The sequence below is a fragment of the Sorex fumeus genome, unplaced genomic scaffold, assembly GCF_029834395.1.
Source record: "Sorex fumeus unplaced genomic scaffold, SorFum_2.1 ptg000009l, whole genome shotgun sequence".
Classification (NCBI taxonomy): Eukaryota; Metazoa; Chordata; class Mammalia; order Eulipotyphla; family Soricidae; genus Sorex; species Sorex fumeus.
The window spans coordinates 12406785-12434766 of record NW_026606066.1 but is presented as its reverse complement, the minus strand read 5'-3'; the positions used below and the strand labels follow the sequence as shown (position 1 = coordinate 12434766).

The 27982-nt window shown below is 37.3% G+C and overlaps 1 protein-coding gene across 2 annotated transcripts in view; it reads left to right on the top strand.

Moving 5' to 3' along the window:
• ITGB6 (integrin subunit beta 6) overlaps positions 1-27982 on the top strand; it is a 158908-nt gene that overhangs the window by 59885 nt on the left and 71041 nt on the right. The window contains exons 2-8 of one of the 2 annotated variants that reach the window (XM_056110406.1): positions 7660-7735; positions 8450-8529; positions 10967-11171; positions 11788-12034; positions 18533-18698; positions 20394-20555; positions 25046-25141. In XM_056110406.1, the coding sequence (XP_055966381.1) occupies positions 7675-7735; positions 8450-8529; positions 10967-11171; positions 11788-12034; positions 18533-18698; positions 20394-20555; positions 25046-25141 (1017 nt within the window). In that variant the 5' untranslated portion in view covers positions 7660-7674. Of the gene's footprint in view, positions 1-7655; positions 7736-8449; positions 8530-10966; positions 11172-11787; positions 12035-18532; positions 18699-20393; positions 20556-25045; positions 25142-27982 lie in introns of those variants that run through there. The other variant, XM_056110407.1, reaches the window with a different exon arrangement.

Here is a 27982-nt window from a genome sequence, read left to right as displayed (position 1 = left end):
GCTCTGGGAGAAATCTAGCCAAATACAATGAATCAGATGGAGTCACAGGACTTCCTGGAGTCTGGGCTCAGCAAAGTCTGCCCACTTCTACATCTCTGCAAGGGCATGATGGGGGTGAAGCATGGGAGATGCTACTCTCTGAACTATGGACGGCTCTATTACTCTGCCTATTATTACTCTGGTGGGACGTGTGGTAACACTGCACCCCTAAAACATATCAACATTTATTATTCTTTACACCAATACTACTTCATTGAAACAAATTTATTTTTAAAAACTAAATAAGAATTAGTTATGCTGATAAACGATGAATTGAATATACCAGTGGAGAAACAATTTTAAATTATTCAAGTGACAAAAATGAAAGTAGACAGAGAAAATGTATGAAGTGTTAAATTACCTTATTCTGTTTTTTTTTATTTCTTAGTCTCCTATTCCTAAATGATAATAAAATAATTTGTGCTTACTAAATTAAAGGTACTATATCAATAAATACAAATAATCTAAAGGTTTATCAGAAAGTATAATCCACTATATCATATGAAAGAGGATATTATAAGAATTTAGTTGTGTAGGAGTTGAAGAGATAGTATAAGGGGTAAGGAGTTTGCTTTGCACGTATCAACCCCCATTTGATCTCCAGCTATGAATAGGTCAATAAAATGTTCTTTAGAAACTACCCCATGTTACACACTATTATGAGGTAGAGAGATAGTACTGTGGGTGGAGTGCATGCCTTGCATGAAGGCCACTGGGTTTGATCACCTATAATTCTCCTTAACACTTCCAGGAGTGATCTGTGAGTGCAGAGCCAGGAGTAAGCCCTGAACTTCACCAAGTGTGACCCCAAAACATAAAATAATAATAATAATAATATAGTTGCCTAGTTTTGTATGAACTATTCATATTAACTTCAGAAGTTCATTTGATTGTATTACAGGGAAGGTTGATTGTATATATATATACTTAGAGAGAACTAAAGGTATAATAATTACACAAGTAATTATTATTTTCAACTAAAACACTGCCCAAATACTTCCCTGTTATTGTCCCTCAAATCTCTATGCTAGCTACATAATCTTAAAAGTTCTCTTTAATTTAACTGCCTAAAATGGTGTCAAAAAACTATGAATATTTCATTTATAGGTTTAAAAGCATAGGGTTTAAAAATATAAAATAAAAACAATTTTTTGAAAAAGGCAGGTTCCTAGGGAAAGTAGGGGCCTCGGCGTGATCCTGCAGCTCTAAGTCTGGGCCATGAAGCTTCCCCTTCACAGTGCTGGAGAATGTGATGCTATTTTTCAGCTCTTGTGGCATGGGGCCCTTTCTGTGTTTTTACTATTTAGGGACACAGTGTACCATTTCCTTCCACTATAACTCTGCCCTGTCACTTAAGAACCAGAATCCAATACCACTCCTCTTAATACTTGCCTCAGAAACATCAAATTCCCTCTCTCCTGATGTTTTCTTTCTGCCAGCTTCATGATTTCCATTACCAAGCCCTGGATTTTTGGGGTTTTTTTCCAATACATTTCAAAACATATAGGAACAGAGGCAGCTGGAACAGAGTTTTCATTTGGAACACGCTGAGTAGTACAGACCAGCTCATGCACAGCTAGGGAGGCTGTCTCCCTTCACAAAGGCCTTGGTGGGTATTTTCCAGAAGAGGGCACCAAGCACCACAGTTTCAGGAAGCACCAGGTGTTTTCCCTATGCCTTATGGCATGCCCTTCCCCATCCCTCCTCCCTGCCCACCAACACACATTCATCTGAGTATATGGCTCTTTCTTGTCATGTTTCTCTACTTCGTATTTTCTCTTCAATTCTTGCTCCCTTTCTCTTTCCTACACAGAAGGCATTGCATGATTTTCATCACAATGCAAGAGTAAAACCTCTTTTCTTAATGGTGTGATGCCCCTTTTAAAGCCATGTATCCATTTACTGCTCTGTTTACTGAATATTTATGAAATGCCTGCTTTGTAACAGGCAAAATAGATAATGAGAACATAAAATTCATCCATCTACTCAATAGATATTGACTCATCACTAAGTACTACACTTGCTGGGAATACAAAGATAGGACACAGTCCCTTTCTAAGACTAGGAATTCTAATATATACTTGAATTAAAAAATACCTTAAAGGGATTCACTGCCCAGTGTGGGAGATAGACAAGGACTCAGGTATAGGATTTTGGTACAAAATTATCAGAGCAAAAATGGTCGTCCTAGTGAAAGGAAAAAGGAAAAGAGGCCTGGGGTTAGCGGGGAGACCAACATGGCTTTACTGAAGACACTGATGTCCAGACTGACTGACACCTGGATGGAGAGATGCTTCAGACAGTTAGAAGAATGAAATAAAAGCAGTTGCTTTCAGAAAACACCAGCAGCACATTCAAAGACTTAAAAATAGGGGGTAATCCTAGTAGAACTCTACCGTCTCAGGACAGACCTCATGGAGATATTAACCTGTTGGAAATCTGGATATGTGCTTGTGGCTGAAATCTCCAGGCTTTCATGGAGTGGAGATGGGCTACTTTTCTATACTTCTGGAAGTACTAGCAGTCGCTCCCATGAAACAACTCTAGTACCATCGCCATGTAAGCTCCTCTACCAGCCTTGCTTCAGAGACCCATATAAATCTCAAAAGAGAGCAAAAGCTGCAGTTAATCTTGAACCCATGTAATGTTGAAAAAACTAGGGCAAATCAAAGGGGCTTGGGGTTGTGTTACCCTGGTGTCCACCCAAGCAGAGAACCCAGCAGCTGTTTGCTTGCTCCCACAATCCAAAAATCACTGCCATGGCCCAGGCCACGTAATCTCAGGACTGACCTCACTGAGATATAATCTGATGAAAATTCAGGTATGCGGTTTCTCTAGGTTTTCTCAGGGTTGGGGTGGACTACTTCCCCCCATCTTCCTGCACTTCTGGAATCCTAATCAGTGATGTCCACACCCCAAAGCTGCCACCCATTAAAAAAGTTATTCCAGCCTTACCTTCCTGATAAAAATACTGAATGCCCTAACAAACCTGATTATCTCTTAGTACCTGTATTGTAAAGCATAATACACAAAGGGGGGGGAGAGGGAGAGAAAGAGAAAGAGAGAGACAGACAGATAGACAGAGACAGAGAGAGAAAGATAGAAAGAGAAAGAGAGAGACAGAGAGAGAGATAAAGTGCCTCCCAGAGGCAGGCTTCAGGGGGTAGTGGGAACTTGGGAATGGTGGGGGTGGGGGGAATGGGGAACATTGGTGGTGAGAAATGTACACTGGTGGTGAAATGGTATTGAATCACTCTATGACTGAAACCCAGTCATGAACAGATTTGTCATGGTCTATCTCACAAATACTCAATTTTAAGGGGGGGCATAATAATAGTTGAAGGGTAACAACTTTAGAGACTGGTATGGAACTCTGAATGTGGGATGCACAGTATCATGAACATGAACACAGGGCCAAATTCATTTGTGTTCCCCCAAGGACCTTATAGTCACTGCTGGCATCCAATTGGCGAGAGGAAAGAAGATAATTTGGAACAGGTCTATAACACTTCTACTCATAATTCACTGCAAAAATTCATATCAAGGAGACAGTCTGTGTTTCCAGGAGAAGACATTTTTGGAGGCAACTAGAACCAAAAAACATTTCTAGGGAATAGGCAGGTGGAGAGTTGTGCATATATCTCTCATTCCAGATCCTCCAAATTGCCTAAAGATGACTTCACAGTGAGTAGAGACAAGTCAAGACCTAGGAAAACTGTGGACCCAGGGGAGCATTAATTAATTCAAGAGGTCTTGTGGGATATAAGATCTTAACTTCCAGGATGTAGTTTGAAAACTGTATGTTCAGCCAGTAGGAAAAGGTGGAGTTTAAGTGAGAGATTATGAGAATTAAGAGGGGCCATACCTTGCTTGCAAGCTGCACATAATTTCATCATAGATTTATAGATGCCAAAAGAAACAAGAGCTCCCTGGATCAGAGTTAAAAAAAAAAAAAAAAACCTTTACAATAGCAGTAGCCTTAGATGCAAAGCCCTCTCATCACTACTCCAAGGCCAATTTTTCTGGTAAGACTCCAAGAAGTGGCACCCACCATTATGTGGTAGGTTGGGTTCTAAGAGAGAAATCTGGAAATCCTGTATCTCCTTAAATAGGCCATACAGACATAGACAGACACACAAACACAAATGCTTTTGACTCTGGAGAAAGACACTATCTCTATCTTTCAAAGGTTTAAGCAATTTTCTTTTGTTTTAGAGATAGATACTATCCCTATCTTCAAAGTCTCTTCACTTTGCAAACATCCTTGTACAGATAATCTGGATTAAATACTATCAGTGCCTCACCTTTGCGATATGCAAAAATAGGAAATTTAGAGTGTTGTCTTCTACCAAAAATATGTTCATTTTTAGCACGAAGGAATGCTCTTTGGGCAGTAGCTTCTCTCACTGCATCTTTCTCCTACTGACAGCCAGACCTGGGCAGTTCTCAGAGATCCTCTCTCTCAAAAGCCCGTTGCATGGGGATCTCATTCAGCCTCAGATTTTTAAATTTATGCTCATAATATCAAATTTACAGTTGACAATTGAATACTGCTGTCATTGCCAGACTAAATATGAAACAGTTTATGTAGCCTCTTCTAACATGAATCCCATGAAACCTGATCTTTTTTTTCCAAGGTAACCCTTCTTAGCCAACAGTATATCAGGCAGTTACTCAGGTTCCCAAAATCTTGTTGTCATAAAAGGACTGAAATTATTTGTGGAGTATAAAACAATATAACATGAGGCTGACACCTAAGGATATTAGATGCATGGGACAAGAAGATTGCTCCATAGCTGGAAGCCTGCCTCATGAGCCAAGGGGGAAAGGTAGCTGGAATAGAGAAGGGATCACTAAGAAAATGATGGCTGGAGGAATCAGTCAGGATGGGAGATGTGTACTGAAAGTAGATAAAGGAGGATAAAGGAACAAGCATGATAACCTCCCAATATCTGCATTACAAACCATAATGCCCAAAAGTAGAGAGAGAGTATGGGGAATACTGTCTGCCATGGACACAGGGGGAGAGTGGGAAAGGGGGGGGAGTATACCAGGGATATTGGTGTGGAGAATGTGCACTGGTGGGGATGGGTGTTTGATCACTGTGTGATTGTAACCCAAACATGAAAGCTTGTAACTATCTCACGGTGATTCAATAAAATTTAAAAAAAATCTTGTTGTCAAATGTTTATATAACATAAAAACATAGCTGTTAAATCATTATTTTATTGAATTTTTCAATTAAAATTAAAATTACATTATTCATCATTATTACTTTTTCCCTCATCAACAGCATGACTCTGTAAGAACCATTTTCCACCTTCCAGTCTTTGTCTTCAGACTCCACAAAAGTTATGGTGATTCTTTTAAAATTATAAATGAAATAGTATCATTTCCCTGATAATAACCTTCTAGTGACATTCCAAGATATTTAGAATAAAATTCAAGGTCAAGCTGATATGTGATCTGCCTCTGTTCCTAATGCAGACCTCATTGTCTATTCTCTTCATTTAATTCTTATATTCCACTGTCCTTTAATCAATTGCCTAGTGTAACACTATCTCAGGCCCTCTGCATTTTGTCACCCAAATCACTTAGGATTCTGTTAGATGTCAACCAATCAGAGAAATTCTCCCTAAATAACAGACCCTCCCTGCCCCTATTTTTAAACCCTTTTCACAGCCCTTATCATGGCCTAACTTTAAGAATCTGTTTCCTCCCAGGAATCTTCCTGCCCCTCACCCACCACTTCAGCCTACAACATATGATTCATGTGTGAAGAACTTGGTCTTGTTAATTGACCTGTCCTCTGCTTCTAGTACAATACTGGGCCATAACAAATGCTCAATAAATATTTGCTAAATGAGTGAATCATAGCTGTTACTTAATTTTTTTAACTGTAGCAATATGAGGGTCACAGATCATTTGTATCTCAATCTTTTTTCTTCAGGCTAAATCTCTTAATACCATAGAACTCTTTTTTCTTCCAAAAGGCTTATTTTCAATTCTTTTATTTTTCCCTTTTTGGGTGACACCCTGTGATGTTCAGGGGCTACTGCTAGCTCTGCACTAAGAAATTACATTTGGTGGTACTTGGGGGACCATATGGAATGCCGGGGATCAAATCTGGGTCAGCTGCGTGCAAGGCAAATGCCCTTCCTCACTGTACTATCACTCCTTGCCCCCCCATTTCCAATTCTTTAGAATTCTGTTTTGCTTGCTTTCCCCACAGGACTCTTCCGGGTTCTTGTAGCTGATGGCATTCAAAACTGAACTTTATATAACATAAAGTCTTGTGAGAAAAAACTGAGCATATCTAGTTGTCCTCTCTTTATGGGTTTTTCATGCTTGACTAGAAATATACTTTGAAAATATAGTGTCCCAGAACATAAGCCAAGCCACAGAGAAGTCTCAAGTCAGAAAGTTTAGAGAATAACAAAATGAATACTTGCTCATATCTGCTTGCAGGTCCTACAAATCCTTAAAATTCCATCCTAAATATGTTAGGGGAAAATATAAAAATCAACCACATGGAGTCAAAGAGGAAGTAGGGTGGTTATGGTGCTTGCCTTTATCACAGTGTACTCTGTTTCAATCCATAGCATCACATATGGTCCCCAAGCATTCCCAGGCGTGACAGCTGAGTACAGAGCCAGCAGTAAACCCTGAGGTGTGGCAACACATAAAACTCAACAGTGAGGTTAACTGTATATTTAAAAAAATTGTCACCCTTTCTCTCAAGAAATAAATACCTGCTATGTGCCAAGTGGTGGTTAGAAGCCGAGTGAACTGATGTGTGAATTGATCTCTATTCAGAGGGATTCAGAATTGCAGGCAGCATTGTTTGTTTCCATAACTCTTTTTCTGGAAGTAATATTCGCCTAATTTGATTTTCATGTGTTTCACTTTTCAATACAGCTTCTTAGATAATTCAAACTTACAGAAAAATACCTCACATCTGGGTTGAAACAAAAGAATATTGCTTAATTTTCCCTATTCTGACTTCTAATTTGACTACAAAATAAATATTTTACTTTTCAGAATTTGTTTAAATTCTCTGCAAAGGATTTAACAATGGCAAACAAAAACTAAGGTATTTTCATTTAACTCAGTTGAAAAAAACTTCCGATATAACCTCTAAACTTGTTTTATTTTCTATGCTCTTTATAACTAATGAGCATTAACGAATTTCATTGGTTATTATTTTATTAGAAACATATTAGATCACATTTTAGATGCTCTTGACATTTCACTGATCAATGTTTCACTGAAGATATTAACTTAATCTAGGGTACAGTGGATCTAACAGAATTTACACAAACATTTCTAGTGAATGAATTCCCCCTCCTTCTCGTGATTATACACCTGCTTTCCTTATAAGGAGAACAAGGAAGTAAATCATCTTGAAGTTGCTTTTAAACACAGCTTTTCTTCTTTACCTGTCCAGGTAGCCTGTTTTCATTTCAGCCCTAATGAAAACTTTATTTACATCTCAAGCTTCTTTTCTAAACAGTGTAAGTAGTAGTTAATTTTTTACACTTCAAGAAAGACAGATTTGACAGTGTTGAGATTTGGTCTTGTAATGTTGAAGGTAATTCATTTTTTAATCTGTGTGCACAGCGAGAACTGAAACGAATGGGGATCGAACTGCTCTGCCTGTTCTTTCTAATTCTAGGAAGGAATGATCACGTACAAGGTAAGGTCTGAGCTCTCTAATATATTGCTTTTGTGGTATGCTTGACAAACCTGTCATTTGGTTCAGAAACTAGATCGGAAGTTATTTTATTTGATCTCTTTCTATTGCTCTTTTGCCATTGAGCGAACACTGTAACAATTACAGGCAAACACCGAGCTGTTACCACAGTGAAAGCTCTAGGCTTAAGGTAAATAAATACAAAGGTTGCGTGGGCATTTTAATGAGGAGAATTAAACAGCATAACTGCACAATAGGACTTCTTAACACTTTTGTGGTAACCATTTTAGTAACTTTTCTAGCTATTACATTGTAGAACAAGGTCTTCCACTTAAAAACACTTACTGGAGAGAGAAAAGGGAATTAATTTTTTAAATCGCTTTTGAGAAGCTTTTCTTAACCAGTGCAAATAATTTTTTTAATTAAAGTGGATGATGCTGAATGAGAGTAATTAGTATGATTCTGTACTTGTGAACAGTGAGACAGTTTCGTAGTTTAAGGGAAAAGAGAACAATTGGTGGTGTGGGGGTGGTTAATAAGACATACATATGTATTTTTAACATTATAGGTAGAAAATAACTTTTGTATAAATTGCTAACATTCTGAAGACTAAAATTAATGTTTATATTGCTTTGTTCAAGTACTGTGTGAGCCATAAGTCTCATGAGATGAGGAAGAATGTGTTGAATCCCTGTGTCTTGCTGGGTTTAAACGTAGGTGGCTGTGCTGCTGGAGGTGCAGAGACCTGTGAAGACTGCTTACTCATTGGACCTCAATGTGCCTGGTGTGCTCAGGAGGTAAATGACCTCAATGTGTTTGTAAAGGCTACACACTCATTTTACCAGCCATTGTTCTTGTGGTAAGGTACTTTCTGTGCAGTTATAGGAGGAAAACAGAGCAGGAAGGAAAATGCCAGCATTCCCAGATCAACAAGTCACTGGTGATTACTTTCCAAAGCAAGCTGTGGAGGGAGTGAACAGCCAATAACTAAAACTTAACTCATGGCCCTTTATTTAACTTAATTCCTCCTCTTAATTTTATGGCCATTTCTAATAACCTGTCTAGGCTTTCTGGGTACTCAGATTACTGTAATGTTATTTTTCTAGTTCCACATATATTTAACTTTACTATCTCAGGGAATCTCATATGGGAACTAGGTTCATTTTAAACCTAGATTTTAAGATAAGTGCTCTAAGTTTAGGAGTAAATTCTTCAGAGATTATGCTGTTTTCTGTTTTTGTGTTTTTGTTTTACCAGAATTATATTTTTACAGGCTTGATGATTCTGCCAGGCCAATGACAAAGCTTAACACAGACTGATAAAACTGAGAATGATGGGGAAGTAGATTATGGGAATCTGGGAAGGGCAGAGCAAGCCATCCTGAGTCACTGCCTCCTATCCCACTGTGCAGTCATCTGTCAATGGTCTTTAATAAGAACTGCCTTGGTTCTTTCTGGGCTTGAAAGTTTTATATTAAACTTTATAAAGAGAATCTAAACACAAGTCAAATGATGGAAAATACAAATTCCACAAATATGGAGCAAATCTGGATGCTTCACTCAGGATAAGACTATTACAGTTAAAACCCAACAGCTCTCTCTCTCTCTCTCTCTCTCTCTCTCTCTCTCTCTCTCTCTCTCTCTCCCTACACAAATGCTGCCTTGGACCCAGGAGGTACTAGCAAAAAAAAAAAAGGAATTCTAGTTTCTGCTTTTCTGAACTTATGTTTCAGAAGTAGTTCTGAGAATATACAAAAGGAGAATTATCACATTTATTGATGCTGCCTCACTAGAAAAAATTAAAATTCTCAGTTTTATATGAGGAAAAAACAAATCTAATACAATTTGGATCTCTAGAATTTTTATTTAAATGTGTTCTAAATATTCATTCAGAGTACTTAAGTTACTGATGAGAACTATTTATGACTGATACTCAGTAGTAAAATTAATGTCAATTTTAAGACCTTTTTATACTGAGTTCCTGTTAGTAGTAGGATTATAGCACTTGAAAGAGTTGGAACAAAAAATAAAATAGGTCTTTTCTGAAAACTGACAGAACACAGGCTAGAAAGCTTATACCACCTCTGATCCTTTGCAGACAGTGCTCATCATATGCAGTGGCACTGTTTCAAGAAGGTTTCTGAGGCCTTTCTAGCCATTACTTGGTCTGTAAGCATCATGAAAAAATTATGGTGTTAGCGATGGCTGGCCTAGGATCTCAAGTATACACCAAGCATGACTAGTGGATAACAAAGTATTTTCTTAAAGATCAGTTTCAGAAGATGTGTAAAATTTCTAATTGGTGAAAACAGCAAAAAAGACTTAGAAACTTAAGGGATAAGAAAAGACAATAATGAGCATACATTTGCTTCTAAGAATATGTGTTTGAAGTACATCTTTGCCTAGCTCTCTAGAAAAACATTAGCTGTCAGATAGGACATCTTTGCCTCTTAACTTGCTTTTCTCTGTTTTGGAGGCATTGTAGGAATGGAAGGGCCATGCTTATGCCTGGAAACAATTCACCTCAATGTCTCCTAACAGTCAGGTGGATGAGAACAAAGATAGGAAACTTCTAAATCTGATACATAAAACGTCTCTCTAATCATATTCTCTTTTCTTCCCAACCTCCAAATCTTTAAGAAGTTTCTAACAGACCATAAACCATAATTCTTTAGACAATAGTTTCAAGTCCCCAAGAGGTAAACTTTAGTAAGGTAATGCTGAAATACAAGGGTCATGCATCACAAGTTGAACCAGAACAGGTAGTTATAGAGGGAGCTGTCACAAGTCTTGACTTTCATAAACCCACTGGGGAGGGGCTTGGGGAATTTCTACTCGAATTGGTAAATATACACAGTTTTAGCAGTCATGGGATTCCATCAACCCTAAAGAGATAAAACCACAGTTTGATGTTAACTATGACCCAACTGCTTCAAAGATCTAGGCATGGGACTCTTAAAGAAGTGAGAATTCAGAGAGAGAAAAAAAACTGGGGAAGTTGCTAAGTAAATATATAATTATATTCTCTTGAATATGATGAAAAAAGAGATGTTAGTTTTATTACCAGAATTATCTTGTTCTACAATAATGTTGGACATACATTCAATGCTAGGCACAGAGAATATAATATAATCTTTATGGCAAGCTGTCTAACCAGCTATGAAAGCAAAAGCAAAACAAATCTACCTTTACAAGCAATGTAGGACTTTCTTTTTTGTCTTTTTTTCTTTTTTAGAATTTTACTCACCCATCTGGAGTTGGTGAAAGGTGTGATACCTCAGCAAATCTTTTAGCTAAAGGATGTCAACTAAATTTCATAGAAAACCCTGTATCCCAAGTAGAAATACTTACAAATAAGCCTCTCAGTATAGGAAGACAGAAGAATAGTTCTGACATTGTTCAGATATCACCTCAAAGCTTGATCCTTAAATTGAGACCAGGTAGGTTACTATTTCAGTTGGGCCTTGGTTCATGCCAACACACCTAATGTCACATATGGGAAATACTATACTATTCCACTCATATACCTTGTATTCTATTACAGATCATTGATTATGGGGACTCAGATTTCCCATTCTTAGGAGAAATGACTGTTATGTTAATACTTCACTATTGGTTACTTGGTTACTTGTACACTCAAAATGTGTTACTAAAAAGCCTTATCTGATAGCAACCATTTGAATTACTCAAATGTTGTTAAGGCTTACTTCACATTTCTTTGAAGGATGTAATGTACCTTCAAATCCCTCTTTATTTTGTTCTCCTTTTCTAAAATCACTTACCAAAAAATTCCTTTTATCTGCCATCTAAATGGATGCTTGTTCTCCCAAGGACATATAAAATATCCCAACTTTTACCTTCTTTAGTAGTTCTATACTCACTGTTGCAAGATTTTCATAGGCTTGCTTACTTGTAAACTTTACCGTATAGTTTATTAAATCCTAAGTATCTTCAGCAATTTCCTTTGAAAAAAGGTGAAAGTCATTGATTGGCTAGTCACAAATATTCTCGATACATTTTTTGTATATTTGCTTTTTTTGGTGGGGGGATTTGCAGGCAGTGAGCAGACTCTGCAAGTGCAAGTTCGCCAGACTGAGGATTACCCAGTGGACTTGTATTACCTCATGGACCTCTCAGCCTCCATGGATGATGACCTCAACACAATCAAGAAGCTGGGATCCCTTCTTTCCAAGGAGATGTCAAAATTAACTAGCAATTTTAGACTAGGCTTTGGTTCTTTTGTGGAAAAACCTGTCTCCCCTTTTATAAAAACAACACCAGAAGAAATCTCTAATCCTTGCAGGTAAGTAAATGATTCTCTGGCACCTTTGAATACTGATTTATGGAAGAAATAGCCCTGCTCTTCTCTGAACTTGACAGGAGATCTCTAAATGATCTTTCTGACATTTCTCTTCTGTTTGTTGAAATATTAGCAATTCTCAGCTTCCCAGGTTGTTTGGAACAAGGGTAATGTCATCTTAACTACATAGATCTAGCCTTGGGTCCTTGAAGAAAGTGTTTAGGTCAAGTTGTGCCCATTTAGCTTTGTGTTGAGAATCCTGTGTATTTCACTAGAGATTGGCCTATGTCCATATCCTGGCACTCAGAGATCTTTTCCTCAATGATCACCATTTTCTGAAAGTACTTGAGAGTAACACACACTTCCTCAGAAAGTGTGTATCCTTCTCCACTACAATGCCTTCTGTGGAAAGTTTTGCAGTTTTCTCTAACATATTTTGGGAAATGTAGTTAGCCCTTGTTGTTTAGGGAAGGTCTTTTTAGTCCTCATTGTGATAAGGAGGAAATTTTTCATGGCTGTTATTACAATATACTATTATGAGATATGAAAACCATACATATCCATGGTCAAAGTCGAGTTGCTTTGAGATAGCTTACCTATATAGTCAATGACATGTTTAGAGTCAAACAATCTAAACATGTCCTTCTGTTGAAAAAAACCTGCAACTAACATTGCAGTCTATGCTTTTACGTTCATGACCTCATTTAGTTTTCATAGTTACAGCAAGTCAATACAGGTTTCATTCTCACACAGAAACTCAGACAGAGACTATTAAATGTATCCTCTGCTACCTCAGAGAAGAATATTCCTAATGAATTTGGCAGGTTGTTTGGAGTGTGGGGAGGGGTGTGAAGGGTATCTGGGAATATCATTAGTGATAACTTATATGGAAATATTTCTGAGCACTCCCAAACCTCAAAATAACCTACCAAAGCACAAAAACCAAGGGTATTAAACTTTCACATAGCAGAAAGAAATTGTAATTTGCCTAAAGCCATATGACTATTAATCATTTGTACCAAAATCCAGATAGTTCTCAAACCAAGCCCTTCGTGGCTATAAATTTAGTACATACAAATGACTTTAAAAACAGACTTCTAAGGGCTGGAGCGATAGTACAGTGAATAGGGCATTTTCTTTGCACACGACCAACCTAGGTTCAATTCCCAGCAACTCATATGATCCCCCAAGCACCACCAGGAGTGATTCCTGAGTACAGAGCAGGAATAACCCCTGAGCATCACCAGGTGAGACCCAAAAAGCAAAAGAAAAAAAACAGACTTTTAAAACATTTAAACACCCAAGGCATCAGCCTTTGAACAAAATAAGTTTTTATATTTTATTCAACTCTTTATACTTGCATTTCATAGTCCAATTCTTAGTTATATGGCTAGAGTCATTATAAAGGATACACACTGCTAAATCAAAACAAAATTAGAATTCTGTAAGTAGGGGAGAAAAATATTGGAAATTGTGTTAAATACAGTAGTTCTTGTAGCACTGAAGAAACAGTTTGCTGTAGAGTTATAAGGATTTATACTTTTAAAAATATGCTTAGTAAATAGTAAGTTCTCACTGTTATAAATTGTTTAAGTTACTTGTAAGAGGAAGTAATCTCTATGTAACAACCTTCTAATCATTTAATATAGATGCATCACTAATGATTTTTACTTTTTAAAAAAAAATAAGAGGATTTTATATATGTCCAAAATTTATGTTTAGTTTTTGGACATTTTATTTGTCTTTATCTAGCAACAAGTTTCAGTACAGAGTAGTAGAGCAATTCCACCTAAGGTTACAAATCACTATCTTTGCTCCAGAAGACTTGTTTAAAATCATTCTTTCTGTCATAGGCTGAATAAATTGTAGCAACAATAAAGCATCATAGTGACCATGGAAAAAAAAGTATGAAATGTTACCAAAGAAAGCAATTAAACTTAGAAAGCTCCAACAAATGGGGAACCTAGCATCTCAAAAAATATGTCCCTGTCCTTAATCAGACTTGTAGAAAAGTAAAGTTTAGCTTTTGCTAGATCTGAATAAATTTCATTTGCACATTTGTTTGTTAATTCACTCATTCAACAAAAACTCACTGAGTTCTAACTATGTATCTGCATTTTGCTACCCATGGTGTGACTTGGAAGAAAAGCAGACATGAGTCTAGACCCCAAAGAGCTGAAATTCTTTGGGTAATCAGATACATGGAACATAGCATGATGGGTAAGAACATGGGTTTCAGAATCCAGCCATTTATTAGGTCCTAATTAATCTAATCACTTGTAATGTGACCTTTGATAGATTCAAGCTTCAGATCAGAAGTACAATCCTGATGACACAGAATTATGAAAAGAATTGAGTGAGCCAATGAGAGCATTTGATATTGGACTTGATTATATAGTTATCAAAATAGATGTTATTGTCAGTACTAAGAGAGTGCAGTTAGGGGAGACCCAAGCACTACACAGGTATCCTAAATGTTGACCCAAGGACAATAATTTCTAGATCTCTACTGAAAAGTCAATGCCTTCCTGTTCTCTAAAGTATTTTCCTTTTATTATTTCTTTTATTATTACTGGCAAAATTTTCCAAGAAAGTTTAAAGCAATAAATTCTGTATTTTTCCTTTCTATTACATTCTAATACTTCCTCTTTCTCTCTATATATAACACCCCTGATTCCTATATACACCAAGAACTCAAATACCAAGCACAAATGTCAATCCTTTGATCACTCAAAGAATTATAATTATGGAATAAAATGTTCCTTAGTAGGAAGGCAGTGAGGGAAAAGAAAATGGAGCTTTTTTAGTCCTGTGTCAGTCATAGTCTAGAACAAACAACTTACTTCGAGCTCTATTTACCTATAAATACTCTCCATCTCCTAGGAAAATTGTGAGAATTAAATGAGCTCAGGACATAACAGACATTCCCAACAAATATCAACTATCTTTCTATGATGACATAAACTTTAGTCATTTTAATTTAACTGTCTTGAAACTTTTAAATACTGTACTCTTGCGCTTTGAAAAAACAATATCTCAATAGTCTAAGATACAGTTTTCTGGTAGAACACATGATTTACATTCATAAGGATCCTGAGTTCAATCCTCAACATGACATATCCAAATTAAGACTACAAAGAGCTTTAGCTTATGTAAATTATGACAATATTTAGCATATTGTAGCACTGTAGCACTGTCCTCCTGTTGTTCATAAATTTGCTGGAGTGGGCACCAGTAACTTCTCCATTCTGATACTTGTTACTGGTTTTGGCATATTGAACATGCCACAAGGAACTTGTCAGGCTCTGCCATGTGGGCAGAATACTCTCAGTAACTTGCCGGGCTCTCCAAGATGGACGGAGGAATCGAACCCGGGTTGGCTGCATGGAAGGCAAACACCGTATCCACTGTGATATCAATTTAGCATATTAAGAAAGCAAAGTTGAGATAATTTAAAAATAGCTATGATTTAATAATTGTTATAACACATTGTATGTTATTATAAAACACATCTGAAAATTAACTATTTTACAAAATACACTTAGCAAGGAGAGAAGTGTTGTTTTATATTTTTACCACTTTCTTGACACATTTGGTTTAATTATTTTAATATCTGTTCCATATTTAATATGCTTCAATATTTTGTTCTGTTTTAATTCCATGAAGAAACTCAAATCCCCCATATATAGTTGGAAAGAGAAAATTTAATAACTTTATTAAAAGAGTGGATATTCTACTTTAATATTGCATTTAAACTAAATGAAAGGTAAAAGGTTATTTAGATCAGTGAACTTTTTCAGGCAAACTTTTGATCTATCTTAAATTTGAATGACTTACTGTCATTTGTCAAAATAATGACAAAATGTGCATTATTTTAGGTTCTACAAATGAGTATTTCACTGATGTAGGGAAAACCTTCCAAATTTCATGATATAGCATCTTAAAAATTCATATTTGATAGCATCACCATAAACCTCAGATAAAAGTATTCGGAAGCTTTTAATCTCTTAAGACACAGCTTAAAGGTTTCCAAAATTTTAATTTTCTATTTACCTCAAAGTTTATCATTGGCACCAAATACTGACAGCTGTTTTCCTTGAAGGAACAGACTCATTTCCTTCCTTATTCAGAACATGCCTGCCTGCCAAATACCCAGTTGGAATCATAGTTTAGCTGTCAAGTATTCTTTTGGGTGAAAATACGGTTTCATTTAAAAAAAAAAAAACAAGCCTCGGAGCTTAAAAAATCCTGGAGCACTTTATATTACAAACATTGCTTTTTTGATTTTCTGTGTGCATTTCCCATGTGCTCATACAAAATATTTAAACCATGCATTCAAGGGTGCTTATTTAATAAACTTAACAACTTTTATAGTTGTATTAAGTTAAATTAGCATTCATTGGTATAATGATTATATTATACTAATTTCATTTATATTATATTATAAATATAGAGAAAGTTTGTGGCCAGTGCCTGATCCATGCTCAGGTACTGGCAGTTAACCACTATCATTTTTTTTTGGAAGCATTGCAAGTGTCAGCACAGCACAAAGACAAATGACATTTTATTATGGTGAAAATAGTTCAACTTTAAGGACTCTGATAAGGTCTCTTTTCAGAGACTCTGGTATCTGTGCACTATGTTTCAAAAAGCTCTGTTTTAATCTAATCTCCAGTGCTTTTTTGGAGTACCTTTTTTATCTTCATTGGATAGAGAATTACCAAAAGTTATTTCATCCTGTAAGAATGCTGAAATAGTTTACATTTTTAGAAAGAAGTTTCCCTTATTCTGGTAATAAGTTTCCCTTATTCTAGAAACATTTACTAGCACAGAGGTTACATTTTCTTCCTTGGCCAAACATTTTGAGGGATTAAAAAATTAAGACTCTCATGAAGCCAAGAATCAAGTTTCCTCAAATGCCAATTTAGCAAATGCTAAGCAATTGCTCCTGGGGGAAGTCAGGCTCCTGCAGGCCTCTGGTCCTTATTCTTGCCAGCTGATCAATACAAAACTTAGCTTTGTGTGTGTTTTTATTTAAAAACAGTGTTGTTGATTCATTAACAGTGAATTTACATCCAATACTATAATTCACGTCAGAACAAAGTTTCTCTACACACCAACTTTCTCCATATACTGTATCAGTCTCCTTGCATTAAAGAACACTGACAACATTACACTTGGAGGCTGTTCTAAGAAACAAAATCACCAACCCAAAACAACCCCCAAAACCCAAAAAGGGCATGAAAATAATTTATAGTAAATGTGCTGAAGCTGGAATGAAAAAAGCCTTATTGACATTAGAAACAGGTATACCAGGTGAATGCAAAATTTTCACTGTGATATGCATGTCCATGAATGACCTTGAAAATACTATATTGATTTGGGGCTTAAAAATAAAAGTTAGTCAGTAGGTATGTTCATAGACACATGACCTGTGAATAATGAGAATTTACTGTATACCTCAAGCAGATAAATTTTGTGAACTGGAGCCTGGTCCTGAAAGACGCACTGACTCTTCATATTCTATGACAAGATAAATAGCAGAATCTGCAGGGCTGCTCTTTCGAGAGTCAACCAGCTCTCTGCAGTCAGCATACTAATGTCTTTATTGGGGTATTATTTTTTGTCTCTGCTCTTCTACACCAGTGTTTCTCAAATTTTTGCTTGTGTCAGAAAGACTTGAAAATTCAAGACTTTTCATTAATAGTATATGCCCTTGTGGTTCTCACACTGTTGATCCTGGTACCACATATTGAGAAACTCTGCTGTGCACTGTGACTTCCATTTTCCAAATGAAGCTCCAACGTTTATAAGGGTTGAGTCAGTTGGCTAATGTCTTGTGCATAAACACTAGCTGTTCTTAGTAAGAGGTGGTTAACTTCATGATCATCTCTGACATTTTACTACAAGACCTTTGGGGACCATAATATGGTATTTTTCTCCATGTGAAAACTGTTTTAAATAGTGATTTTATTTCCAGTGTATCCCACAATAGGCTGTTTTAGCACAGAAGAATTGGACTCTAGAACCAAGACAGTTGTTCTGATTGGGAGCAATGGAGAGCTGAGGGGAACAGGAAGGATGACAGGGGAACATTCCTCTCTCAGTAATGCTACAGTGTGACTCACACCGACAGTGTAAGGTATCAGAATACTATGAAATTGTTGCCATCATGTACTAACTACTGGTTGGACAGAAATAGAGGATTACACATGTGCACGCATACACACACAAAATGCACACGGATAAGGAATTTGGTATAAGTTATCTTGAGTTTGAGTTGGTATAAGACACAGAGGAAACTCTAAAATATAGCTATTATGGTCAATAGCTATTATATGACAGAGCTGGGTGAGCCTTAACAGTGAGCGTTACTAAATTATAGTCAGACACATTAAAAAAATAATTCATTATTTAGCAAATTTTGCTAGGCTATCAGAACTATTACTTGCATGCTGATTCATATTGCATCAAGAAAATTTTCACATTTTACTTTTGCAGTAGTATTCCATACTTATGCTTACCTACATTTGGATTCAAGCACATTTTGCCATTGACAAAAGATGCTGAAAAATTCAATGAAATTGTGAAGAATCAGAAAATTTCAGCTAACATTGACACGCCTGAAGGAGGATTTGATGCAATAATGCAAGCTGCTGTATGTAAGGTATGCTATGGGGATTAGTGTGTCAGTTTGCTAATTTAAAATGTTACACGTGTGCAACTTATTAACAAGTCCACTTTGAAAAGCTTAACTATTGTTGTAAAAATGCTGTATTTCTACATTTTGATGTTTCTCTTTAGCTTAAGTGGTCTATATATGTTTTTACTGAATCAGGTTAAAATAGTGTTTTAATATCTAATATTCTGATGATCAAATATAATTACAATTGTTGCAAATATGGGTTAAAACAATAGTTGTGTATTCACTATCTTTCTTTTCTTGTTTTGGAGCCACACCCACCAATGCTCACGACTAACACCTGGCAATGTTTGATCCACTATATGTGATTCCAGTTCCAGGTATCAAACCTGGGTTATTTGCATGCAAGGCAAGAGCCTTACCCACTAAACTATCTCTCTAGAGTTAATTTTCAAAGGCTGCAATAACATTAAATTATCAGTGTGAAAAATATCAAAGGCAAATATTAAGAGTCAAAAGACTACATATTAGATATCTAACGTTTAAACCAAAAAAATCAGTATTTGATGTCATAGGTCTCCACATCAGTGCAGGAACATGATAATCCTTATCAGACATGTATTCTCAGGAATGATTCCTTGCTTTCAGATGTCAGCTCTTCATGGAAAATATCAGGAAATGGATAAGGCTGAAGCTCTTAGAAAGTAGAAATTAGAAAAGTAAGATGATGGTTAAGTTGGGATGGCAAGACTAGGATGAAATTTGGTTCCACTCATTCATGAAGTAATATTAACTAGAACAGAAAGCTCATTTGAGAAATAGATAATCTTAATTAGCAATAATTCAGGGTGATACTTTTATAAGTGATTTTTATTCTAGTATTACGTATTTTGTTTTTATACCATTAGGAAGAGAAATGTGTGCTTCAATATTGGGTGATGCTTACTTTGAGTTCATTTTGTATTACATTCTTCATAGTTTTGCTTTTGCTTGGATTTGGAATAATAGCACAGTGGTAGGGCGTTTGCCTTGTGTGTAGCCAGGCCGGCCAAGACGGGTTCGATTCCTCTGCCCCTCTTGGAGAGCCTGACAAGCTACCGAGAGTATCTTGCCCTTGTGGCAAAGCCTGGCAAGCTACCCGTGATATATTCAATATGCCAAACACAGTAACAACAAGTCTCAAAATGGAGACATTACTGGGCCTGCTCAAGCAAAATGATGAACAATGGGAGGACAGTGTGACAGTGTGATGACTAATTTTACTCCTTTCCCAACATTTTTCTGATAAATTAAAAACTTGACAGTAAAAATAATGAACTATGTAAAAGTCAAGGTCTAAAGATCATAGATACTTACACTGATAGTAGTGGATCTATTTTTTTCCTGAGGCATAAATCATCTAAAAATATTATCTGGGAAAAATAAAATGATATTTTTACACAGCATAACCTTACAGTAGACAAAAAAGTCTAAAGCAGATTGAAGCAGTATTTTCTAAAATAATCTATGTGCCCAAACATAACCAAATCATAATAAATGTTCATAAATAAATCCAGTATGACCCAAATGCTTCTTTGTTTGATTTTTTTATGTCATAATCTGGTGGGGATTGGAGGAGCATATGAGATACTAGAAATGAGCAACTTGCAAGCAAGGTTAAGTACCCTTCCCACTGTACTATCTCTCCACTTTCTGTCCCCCCAAATCTTCTCATTGTAGGAAAAAATTGGCTGGCGTAATGACTCCCTCCATCTCCTGGTCTTTGTGAGCGATGCTGATTCTCATTTTGGAATGGACAGCAAATTGGCAGGCATTGTTATTCCTAATGATGGGCTTTGTCATTTGGACAACAAGAATGAATATTCAATGTCAACTGTTTTGGTAAGTAACCTGCACTCTACATTATTGGGGTATACAGAGAGCTGAATAAAGCAGCGATTTCTGCCACCCATAGCAGAATAACTCATGCTTCGTGAAAATAATGCTTGTGTGATTTTTTGATTTGAGATGAAAAAATTCCCCTCTCCTTAGCCTAACCACAACCTTAGGTATTTCTTCCAGAGCATCAGTAGATGATGAAGACTTGGGATCTGCTATGCACAAATATACAGAGTACTTCTTTGATTGTTCTGAGTGCCTGAGGCCACCATAAAACAGTCAGGTCATTCTGTTGTCAACCACAGTCCTGGAAAGGGACTCTCAGACCAGCACAGCTTTCATGTAGTAGGTTCTGTGAAGAATGACTCCAGAGTCATGCCACTATATATTGTAGGGTTTTCATGTAGCATGGGAGTCCATGGGGAATAACTGACTATCAGGTGCAACTTGTTGGTACTTTTAGTAAATGACCATATTTTTGTTATTTCAAAATTTCTGATGATATTCAGAAAACAGTTTTTTTAACTTTCCTAAAATAAAGTAAAATCTACAGAGCCCTTTTGACAAGCAATGTCACCGGAACTTTAAATATTTAACAGCTTTCCTCTAACATACCATGAGGCTACTATGTTGTGCTCCCATTATTCCTTTCCTGTAGAAAACACTCTTCCCTCCTAGGCTGCTGAAAAACTCTTAATGGACCTTTAGAACCTACTCAATCACAGTGTTCCCAACCAGATCTATTTGGCCTCCCCTAAGCTTCAAAACAATCACCTCTCACTCTCATTTCCATGTCTTATTGACCATCACTACATGAAAATGTGTTTGCACTCAATTTTTCCCCCTAATGCAATCTATTCAGGGCTAGGACTAGTTATCATCTCTATTTTCTGATGGTACAGTATCTGATACAACCCGTGTGCTGACTAATGTAGGGAAGAGAATTAAATGATGAAGGAATAACCTGGGAAGGCCAAATTACCCTCATTTTAACATTTGGGGAAATATGGCATAGAAATTTTAATACACTTAAATCAAGATAGTGTTGACACATATGTAAAAGAATAAAATTTCATTTATATAATTCTAATATCATATTGGAAAAATTATCATCATCAAATAAAAGTATTTGGTTAAATAGTAATACTTGATACAGTGGTGACAATTAGGTATTTTTAATTTTTCATAAATTATCTACCATTCCTTGACCTAAATTTCCTAATATTCAGCATGTTTTTCCCTAACTTTAATAAATTAGTGTTCACAAATATGTATTAATTAAATGTTTCTTATATAATAAATGATTATATGATTCTTTAATCATAAAAATAAAAATTTTGTTATTAGAAGACTAATGTGAATAATCACATTTTGTCTTTTAGCCAACAAGGGAAAAGAAACTAAGAAATTGGTCCCTTTCCCATTGCCTCTTTCTTGTAACTATTCAAATGTCCCATAACAGAAATCTCAGAAAAAAAGCAGGATCACAGAAATATCATTTATTATTTCAAATATGTTGCCCAATATGAGCTACTCATCTAGTAAATACTCAATTTATTCTTACTGAATAAATTGCTACAGTGCCCATCTTACCTGGGTTCTAAGTTCTCAACAATAAGCCAGGGTCCTGATGCCACTGGACAGCAGAACATAGGACATGGTCTGTGATGATAAGAAACTTATAAATGTATAAATTAAACCAATACGACTGCCATCAAATAGAAAACCATATTTGGTTTTCTATAAAAGGTGACACAATATATGTTGGCTACAGCACACAGTGTTCAAAGGGCCTTCAAGGTATGGACATAGAATTGGAGCTGGTTTATTGATGAAAAATATTTGGGTCATTAAAGAGCAGAGAAAAATGAAAATGTCAGCCTCAGAAAGCTTTTTTATTGCCTGGCTTCTGTGAACATTTAATAATTAAAGTACAAATGCAAAGAAAGTAGCTATTTCACACATATTTCACAGATTTTTCAGTTGACTTAAATATTGTAGGGCAAAACCATACTTTTCCCTCTTTTTACAGAATAAAGTGCTTCGTTTATTGATGATTAAAATGATCCCAGCCCCCACCCTGGAGCCCTGGGCCTCACAAGGTCGGGGGTGCTGAACCCCATCAGCCCTGAGGCTGGCAGGGCCTGATCTGCCCCCCTGGCCCCAACCAACTAACTCCCTTGGACTCGGGCCTCTCCCCCCCTCCAGCCATGCTGCGAAGGTGGTGGCCGTGGGGGGGTGGTCGTGGAGGTTTAAGGTGCAGAGAGTGTAACAAACAAAACTGTATAAACACGCTAGGAAAGGGCTTACCTAGGAAACGTAGCTTATGGAACCTTCCTCCCCAATCTGAAGGCAGGAGTAAAGACGTTTAAATGGCAACCAAAAAAAAAAAAACAAAAAAAAGTGTCCTATGAGTCCTGGCCTCACGGGGGCAAGCGCCAGGCATGAGTGGGGACTCCCCAGGCTGCCCCCACCTGGCCTCCAGGGCCTGAAATGCAAGAACCTCTTTCTGGCTGTGCCGCGCCTGCCCGTGCAGAGGCCAGGAGGGCTCAGGACGCTGGACACCAGCGCCAGTGGGTGGTGATCCCGCTGGAGGATGAGGCCCTGTGCTGCCCTCAGGAGTGGAGACAAACATGGATACACGTGTCCTGCTGGCCAGGGCACGTGGGCAGCTGGGGAAAGGCCGGGAGCGCTGCAGGCCCAACTCAAGCCCTCCTGATAGCACCATAGAACCTTCACACCTTTGCCCAGGCTTCCTCCTAGGACCCTGCCAGGGGGGGCCTTCACCTGCAGGGGCTGGGGGGTCCTTGACTGCAGAAGCTGGAATTTCCGGTGGCCGACCCCCTCCCCACCCAGGAGCATGGAGGGTCCCTCTGTTCTGCCTGGTATGGGTGGTAGGGTCCCTGGGCCTGCGGGACAGGGGCAGTGGGGGTGAAGGGGGAAAGTCAGTTTTTGGGGTCCAGCCCCTGCCTGCCCCTCTCCCCACCAGACGGTGTCCACTCTCAAGTCCCTGCTTCCATGTCCACTACCCTCAGAATGGCTCCCCAGCTCCTCCAAAAGGGGACTGGCACCCCAATGTCTTCGGGAACCCCCAGAATGAGGGGGGTACATTTGTCGGCATGGGGAGGTCGGGAGGAGAAGCTGGCTGGGACTCAGGCCCCCTCCAGTGACCCCCTCCCCTCCCTACCTCCTTTGCACCCCTCTCACCCCTCTCACTTTTCCCTCTTTTTAAAACTTGTTCCTAAGGAAGATTTGAAACAAATTATTGGAGTATAAAACTGCTGGGATTATGCTAACGTAGGGCTGGAGCAATAGCACAGCGGTAGGGCATTTGCCTTGCACACGGCCGACCTGACTGACCCGGGTTCAATTCCTCCGCCCCTCTCAGAGAGTCCAGCAAGCTACCGAGGGTATCTCGCCTGAACGGCAAAGCCATGACATATTCGATATGCCAAACATAGTAACAAGACTCACAATGGAGATGTTACTGGGCCCGCTCGAGCAAATCGATAAACAAGGGAGGACAGTGACTACATTAGTATACAGAAGGACTTTTTATCAGTGTTTCTATTTGGGCTGACTTCAGTGATTATCTATAAATTCCAGATGTAATTGTTTGCCAACTACACTCTCATTTGATTTTCCTCTTGTACTCTGTCCATATTGGGAATCAGACAATACACAAATGTGCTCCCAATTTTTTCATCAATAGAAAATGTAGATCATCCTCAAATATGATAGTCACTCAGTTTTTTGGGTTTTGTTTTTTTGTTTTTTAAGTAGAAATATCACTTTGGAATGAATGTGTCAATGGAACAGGACAATATGTTTTCAACTGTCCTGTTTGGGGAAAAAAAAAAAGAAAGCCAGGTCTCATAAAACAAATCAGTGATATCTCTCCCTTCGCTCACACCACCAAAAAAAAAAAGCAGCACCATGACCAAATCCAGGAATTGGCACAGCAGTAGCTCAGATTAGAGATCTTTGAGGAAATCTACTGTCATTCCTCAGCAGGCTGTCCTTCCTTAGTCCTCAGTCTGCCTCCACAATCCAGTTAAGTGTTTTAGATCGACAAGATTCATCCTGGTCACATCTGTCACATTCTCACTGCCTCTCGCTAGAATCTAACATTCCTTTTAACTTGAGCCTGCTGACAAGTGGCGCTTAAAAAAAAAATGAATTCTGGACACATGACACACTGTAAGTCTTTAAATAAATTTCAATTTAATTTATTTTAAAATGGAGTGAATCTAATATATACTACATTGACAGGAAAAGACTCTTAGGAATTAATTACCATCATGACATTTAGAAAATAATTAATAAATCTATTAAGTGAAACTGCTAATCATGTATTTGTTTACTTAGAATAAAAGATACAATTATACCTATGAGCATTGCAATGCCAAACTCAGTAAGAGAGCTCTGAAATAAATATTTCCCTCCTTTTCATATGTCTATTAAGATATTTACAATCTACATGTTAATTCTAGGAATATCCAACTATTGGACAACTCATTGACAAACTGGTGCAAAATAATGTGTTACTGATTTTTGCTGTAACTCAAGAACAAGTTCACTTATATGAGGTAAGCAAACCAAATTTGGAACACTGCTCCAGGGAGATTTTCAATATGAAACATTAAGATTTACTTTGAGTTTAACATGTGGGGTTCTATTAGCAAATAATTAACATATATAAAATGTAGGCGATCCTTGAATTCTATCTCTAATTGCAATTTAAATTATAAATACAGAGACACAGTGGGGAGTATGAGAGAAATATTCTGGAATGAGAAAGGAGGAATTATAAAAATGAAAAAAACTAAGAAGAATACCAATATAAAAATAAGTATATACATATCAGAAAATTCATCTATTTTTTCTTGAACTATTTCATTTGATGACAAGGATATTAATTAATAGAGAAGAAAGAAAATTACAAGTAGGAGAACTGACTTTAACTTGGACACTGCAAATTAGATGCATAAAAAATACGCAAGTAGAACCCAATTGCAGTTATTGAGAAGTGGAAAGTTGAAAAGAGCGAACCTGTGAAGACAGAGAGACATAGTGCAAGTGAATAGGGCACTTGACTTGCACACAATCAACACAGGATTGAGCCTTGTCACCCCAAATCATCCCCCAAGTTCCACCAGAAATGATCCCTGAGTACAGGGTCAGGAGTAAGTTCTGAGCATCACTGGGTGTGGCCCAAAAACAAAGAAGCAAACAAACAAAAAACATCAACAACTTACAAAAAATATATATTTTCTTCATAAATCACTGTATAAACTGTAAAAAACATATGCAAACACAGAACATATCTTAAGTTTTCTTCTTAGCCTGAGAAAAACACTCAAAATGCAATGAATTGAAGTACTAATAAATGATCCACTGCAAGTACACAATTAACCAGAGAAGTCAGAAGTCTAGATGGGCCTAGAAAATGAAGAGAAAAGAGGTATTGTTAAATTCTATGTACCTTCTGTTGTCAAACTTCAGATACTCCCACATTCAAAGTTGGATTTCCCATTTATTTGTAAAGGATCACTTATTTCCTTTAGTTGCAAAGAAAATTATTATTTCCCTGGAAAACTTTACAGAGCTCAGAAAACCTTAAGATAATTAAAAAAAAAAAGAAACTCTTTACATCAGATGCTACTCAGGGCTAAGGCCATGGCAGTCCTTGAACTTGCAGCCAGTTCTGCAGAAAGGATCCCAGAGGAGATGCTATCTTGCTTTTTACTGAGAGGAATGCATTGTACTCCAGGTGAGATTGACTTCTGCTGAAAATCAAGGAAGTCCTTTGCAATCCACCCACATACTTAAGGCCTTTGTTCAACTCAGAGTCTATGTGGGTTTACCTGATCTTTTAAGGGATTTTTATAAGCAGGACTTGTTTTCAGTGGTTTTAGATAGTAGAGTTGCAGTTTACATTTTAAAATAAATATCCACAAATACAATAATGACTCTATCCTGCCTTTGATCCTTAAGGCTGGAGTGGGAGAACCTTGAAGTCATCCTTGCTTTTTAAGAACAGGTTCCTATTTAGAAGATGCACAAAGAATTGCACACTACTTTTCCCAAATAGGGAGTCTGGGAAATACAATTAACATTCAACAACACAGACATCAATAATTCACTTTGGGATTGATCTTTAAGACTCACAAGTCACTTATATGCCTCCTCAAGACCACTATTAAAAAGACAAAGGACAAAAAATAACTACATAACAAACCAGAATCCGGAATTTAAACTAGTTGCACCCAGAATTCCTATGTTGCAAAACAAAAAAAAAATAATAATTACTTCCAAGGAAAATCAGAGCCTGTCTCTCACATAATAGCAGGACATTTATTTTGCCTGCCTGCTAATCTCATTATGAGTCGGATTTATGATCTGTCATGATCTGTGGTCTTTACCATCCAGACTCCACTGAATTCAAAGGGACATTTTCAGAGAGTCAGGCTGCACAGACCAGGTTGCAAAACACTCTAGGACTCTGATCCTTTCATTACTTTATTTTCATTTTGATGGACTCATCATTTAGCCTGGACTGGTGGGGGCAAGAGGCCGCCCTATCTAAAGATAATGACAGCGACACTGCACTTTCCTGAAACCATCACACCGCATGGAAATGCTGATCTCTTGTTTTATTGATAATAAAAAACTGAAAATATGCAGATAATGGCTTGTGTTGCCTTTCCATTAACTCTCTTAGAAAGAGCTTATGTGTGCAGGAGCCCTATGCAACCTCATGTTTCAATAGCTGTGATATAAAATATGTAACTACAAAAGTATTGCTGAAAAATAAAACGTGATAGGACAAATAAAGCAACTAAATGGTTAGATAGAAATTCCAGAAGGCAAATGGCTATGGTTCTGTGATAAGGACAGTTAGCTTGTAGATAGCATCAGGCTGGTGTATGTCTATGTGGTGGTGGTGGGGTGGAGGGTATGGCAGCCCCCTTTTGGAGCAAATAAGATTTACAGTACCCATGTATGGAATGCAGGGGCAAGTTATTGTTTTTAAAATAATCTTGGTAAGATGCTTTGGACTTTTCAGGTATGCAGTGTTTCTGAACTTTGTGGCAATAGAGATGAGCAAACAATGGGGAGAATAAAGTAAACAGTTCTGCCATGACTTCAGTGTGCAACCTAGACTCCAGCAGATCATTTTGACCAAGCTTATTATTATGAATAGTTTCCTGTTTGTCCAATTATAGGGTTCAAAAGATAATGATAGATAATGGACTGTGCAGTAGGTAGTATATTACATTCTAGCACTAAACACCATTTTGAATTGGTATTCAATTACCCAAGCTTAAAACAATTTTTTATCACCTCTGTCATTTACAAATGCTTGTTAATTTATATTAAGATAGTATCAGACTATTAAACTGCCAAATTTTCCTAGTTTTTCCCTC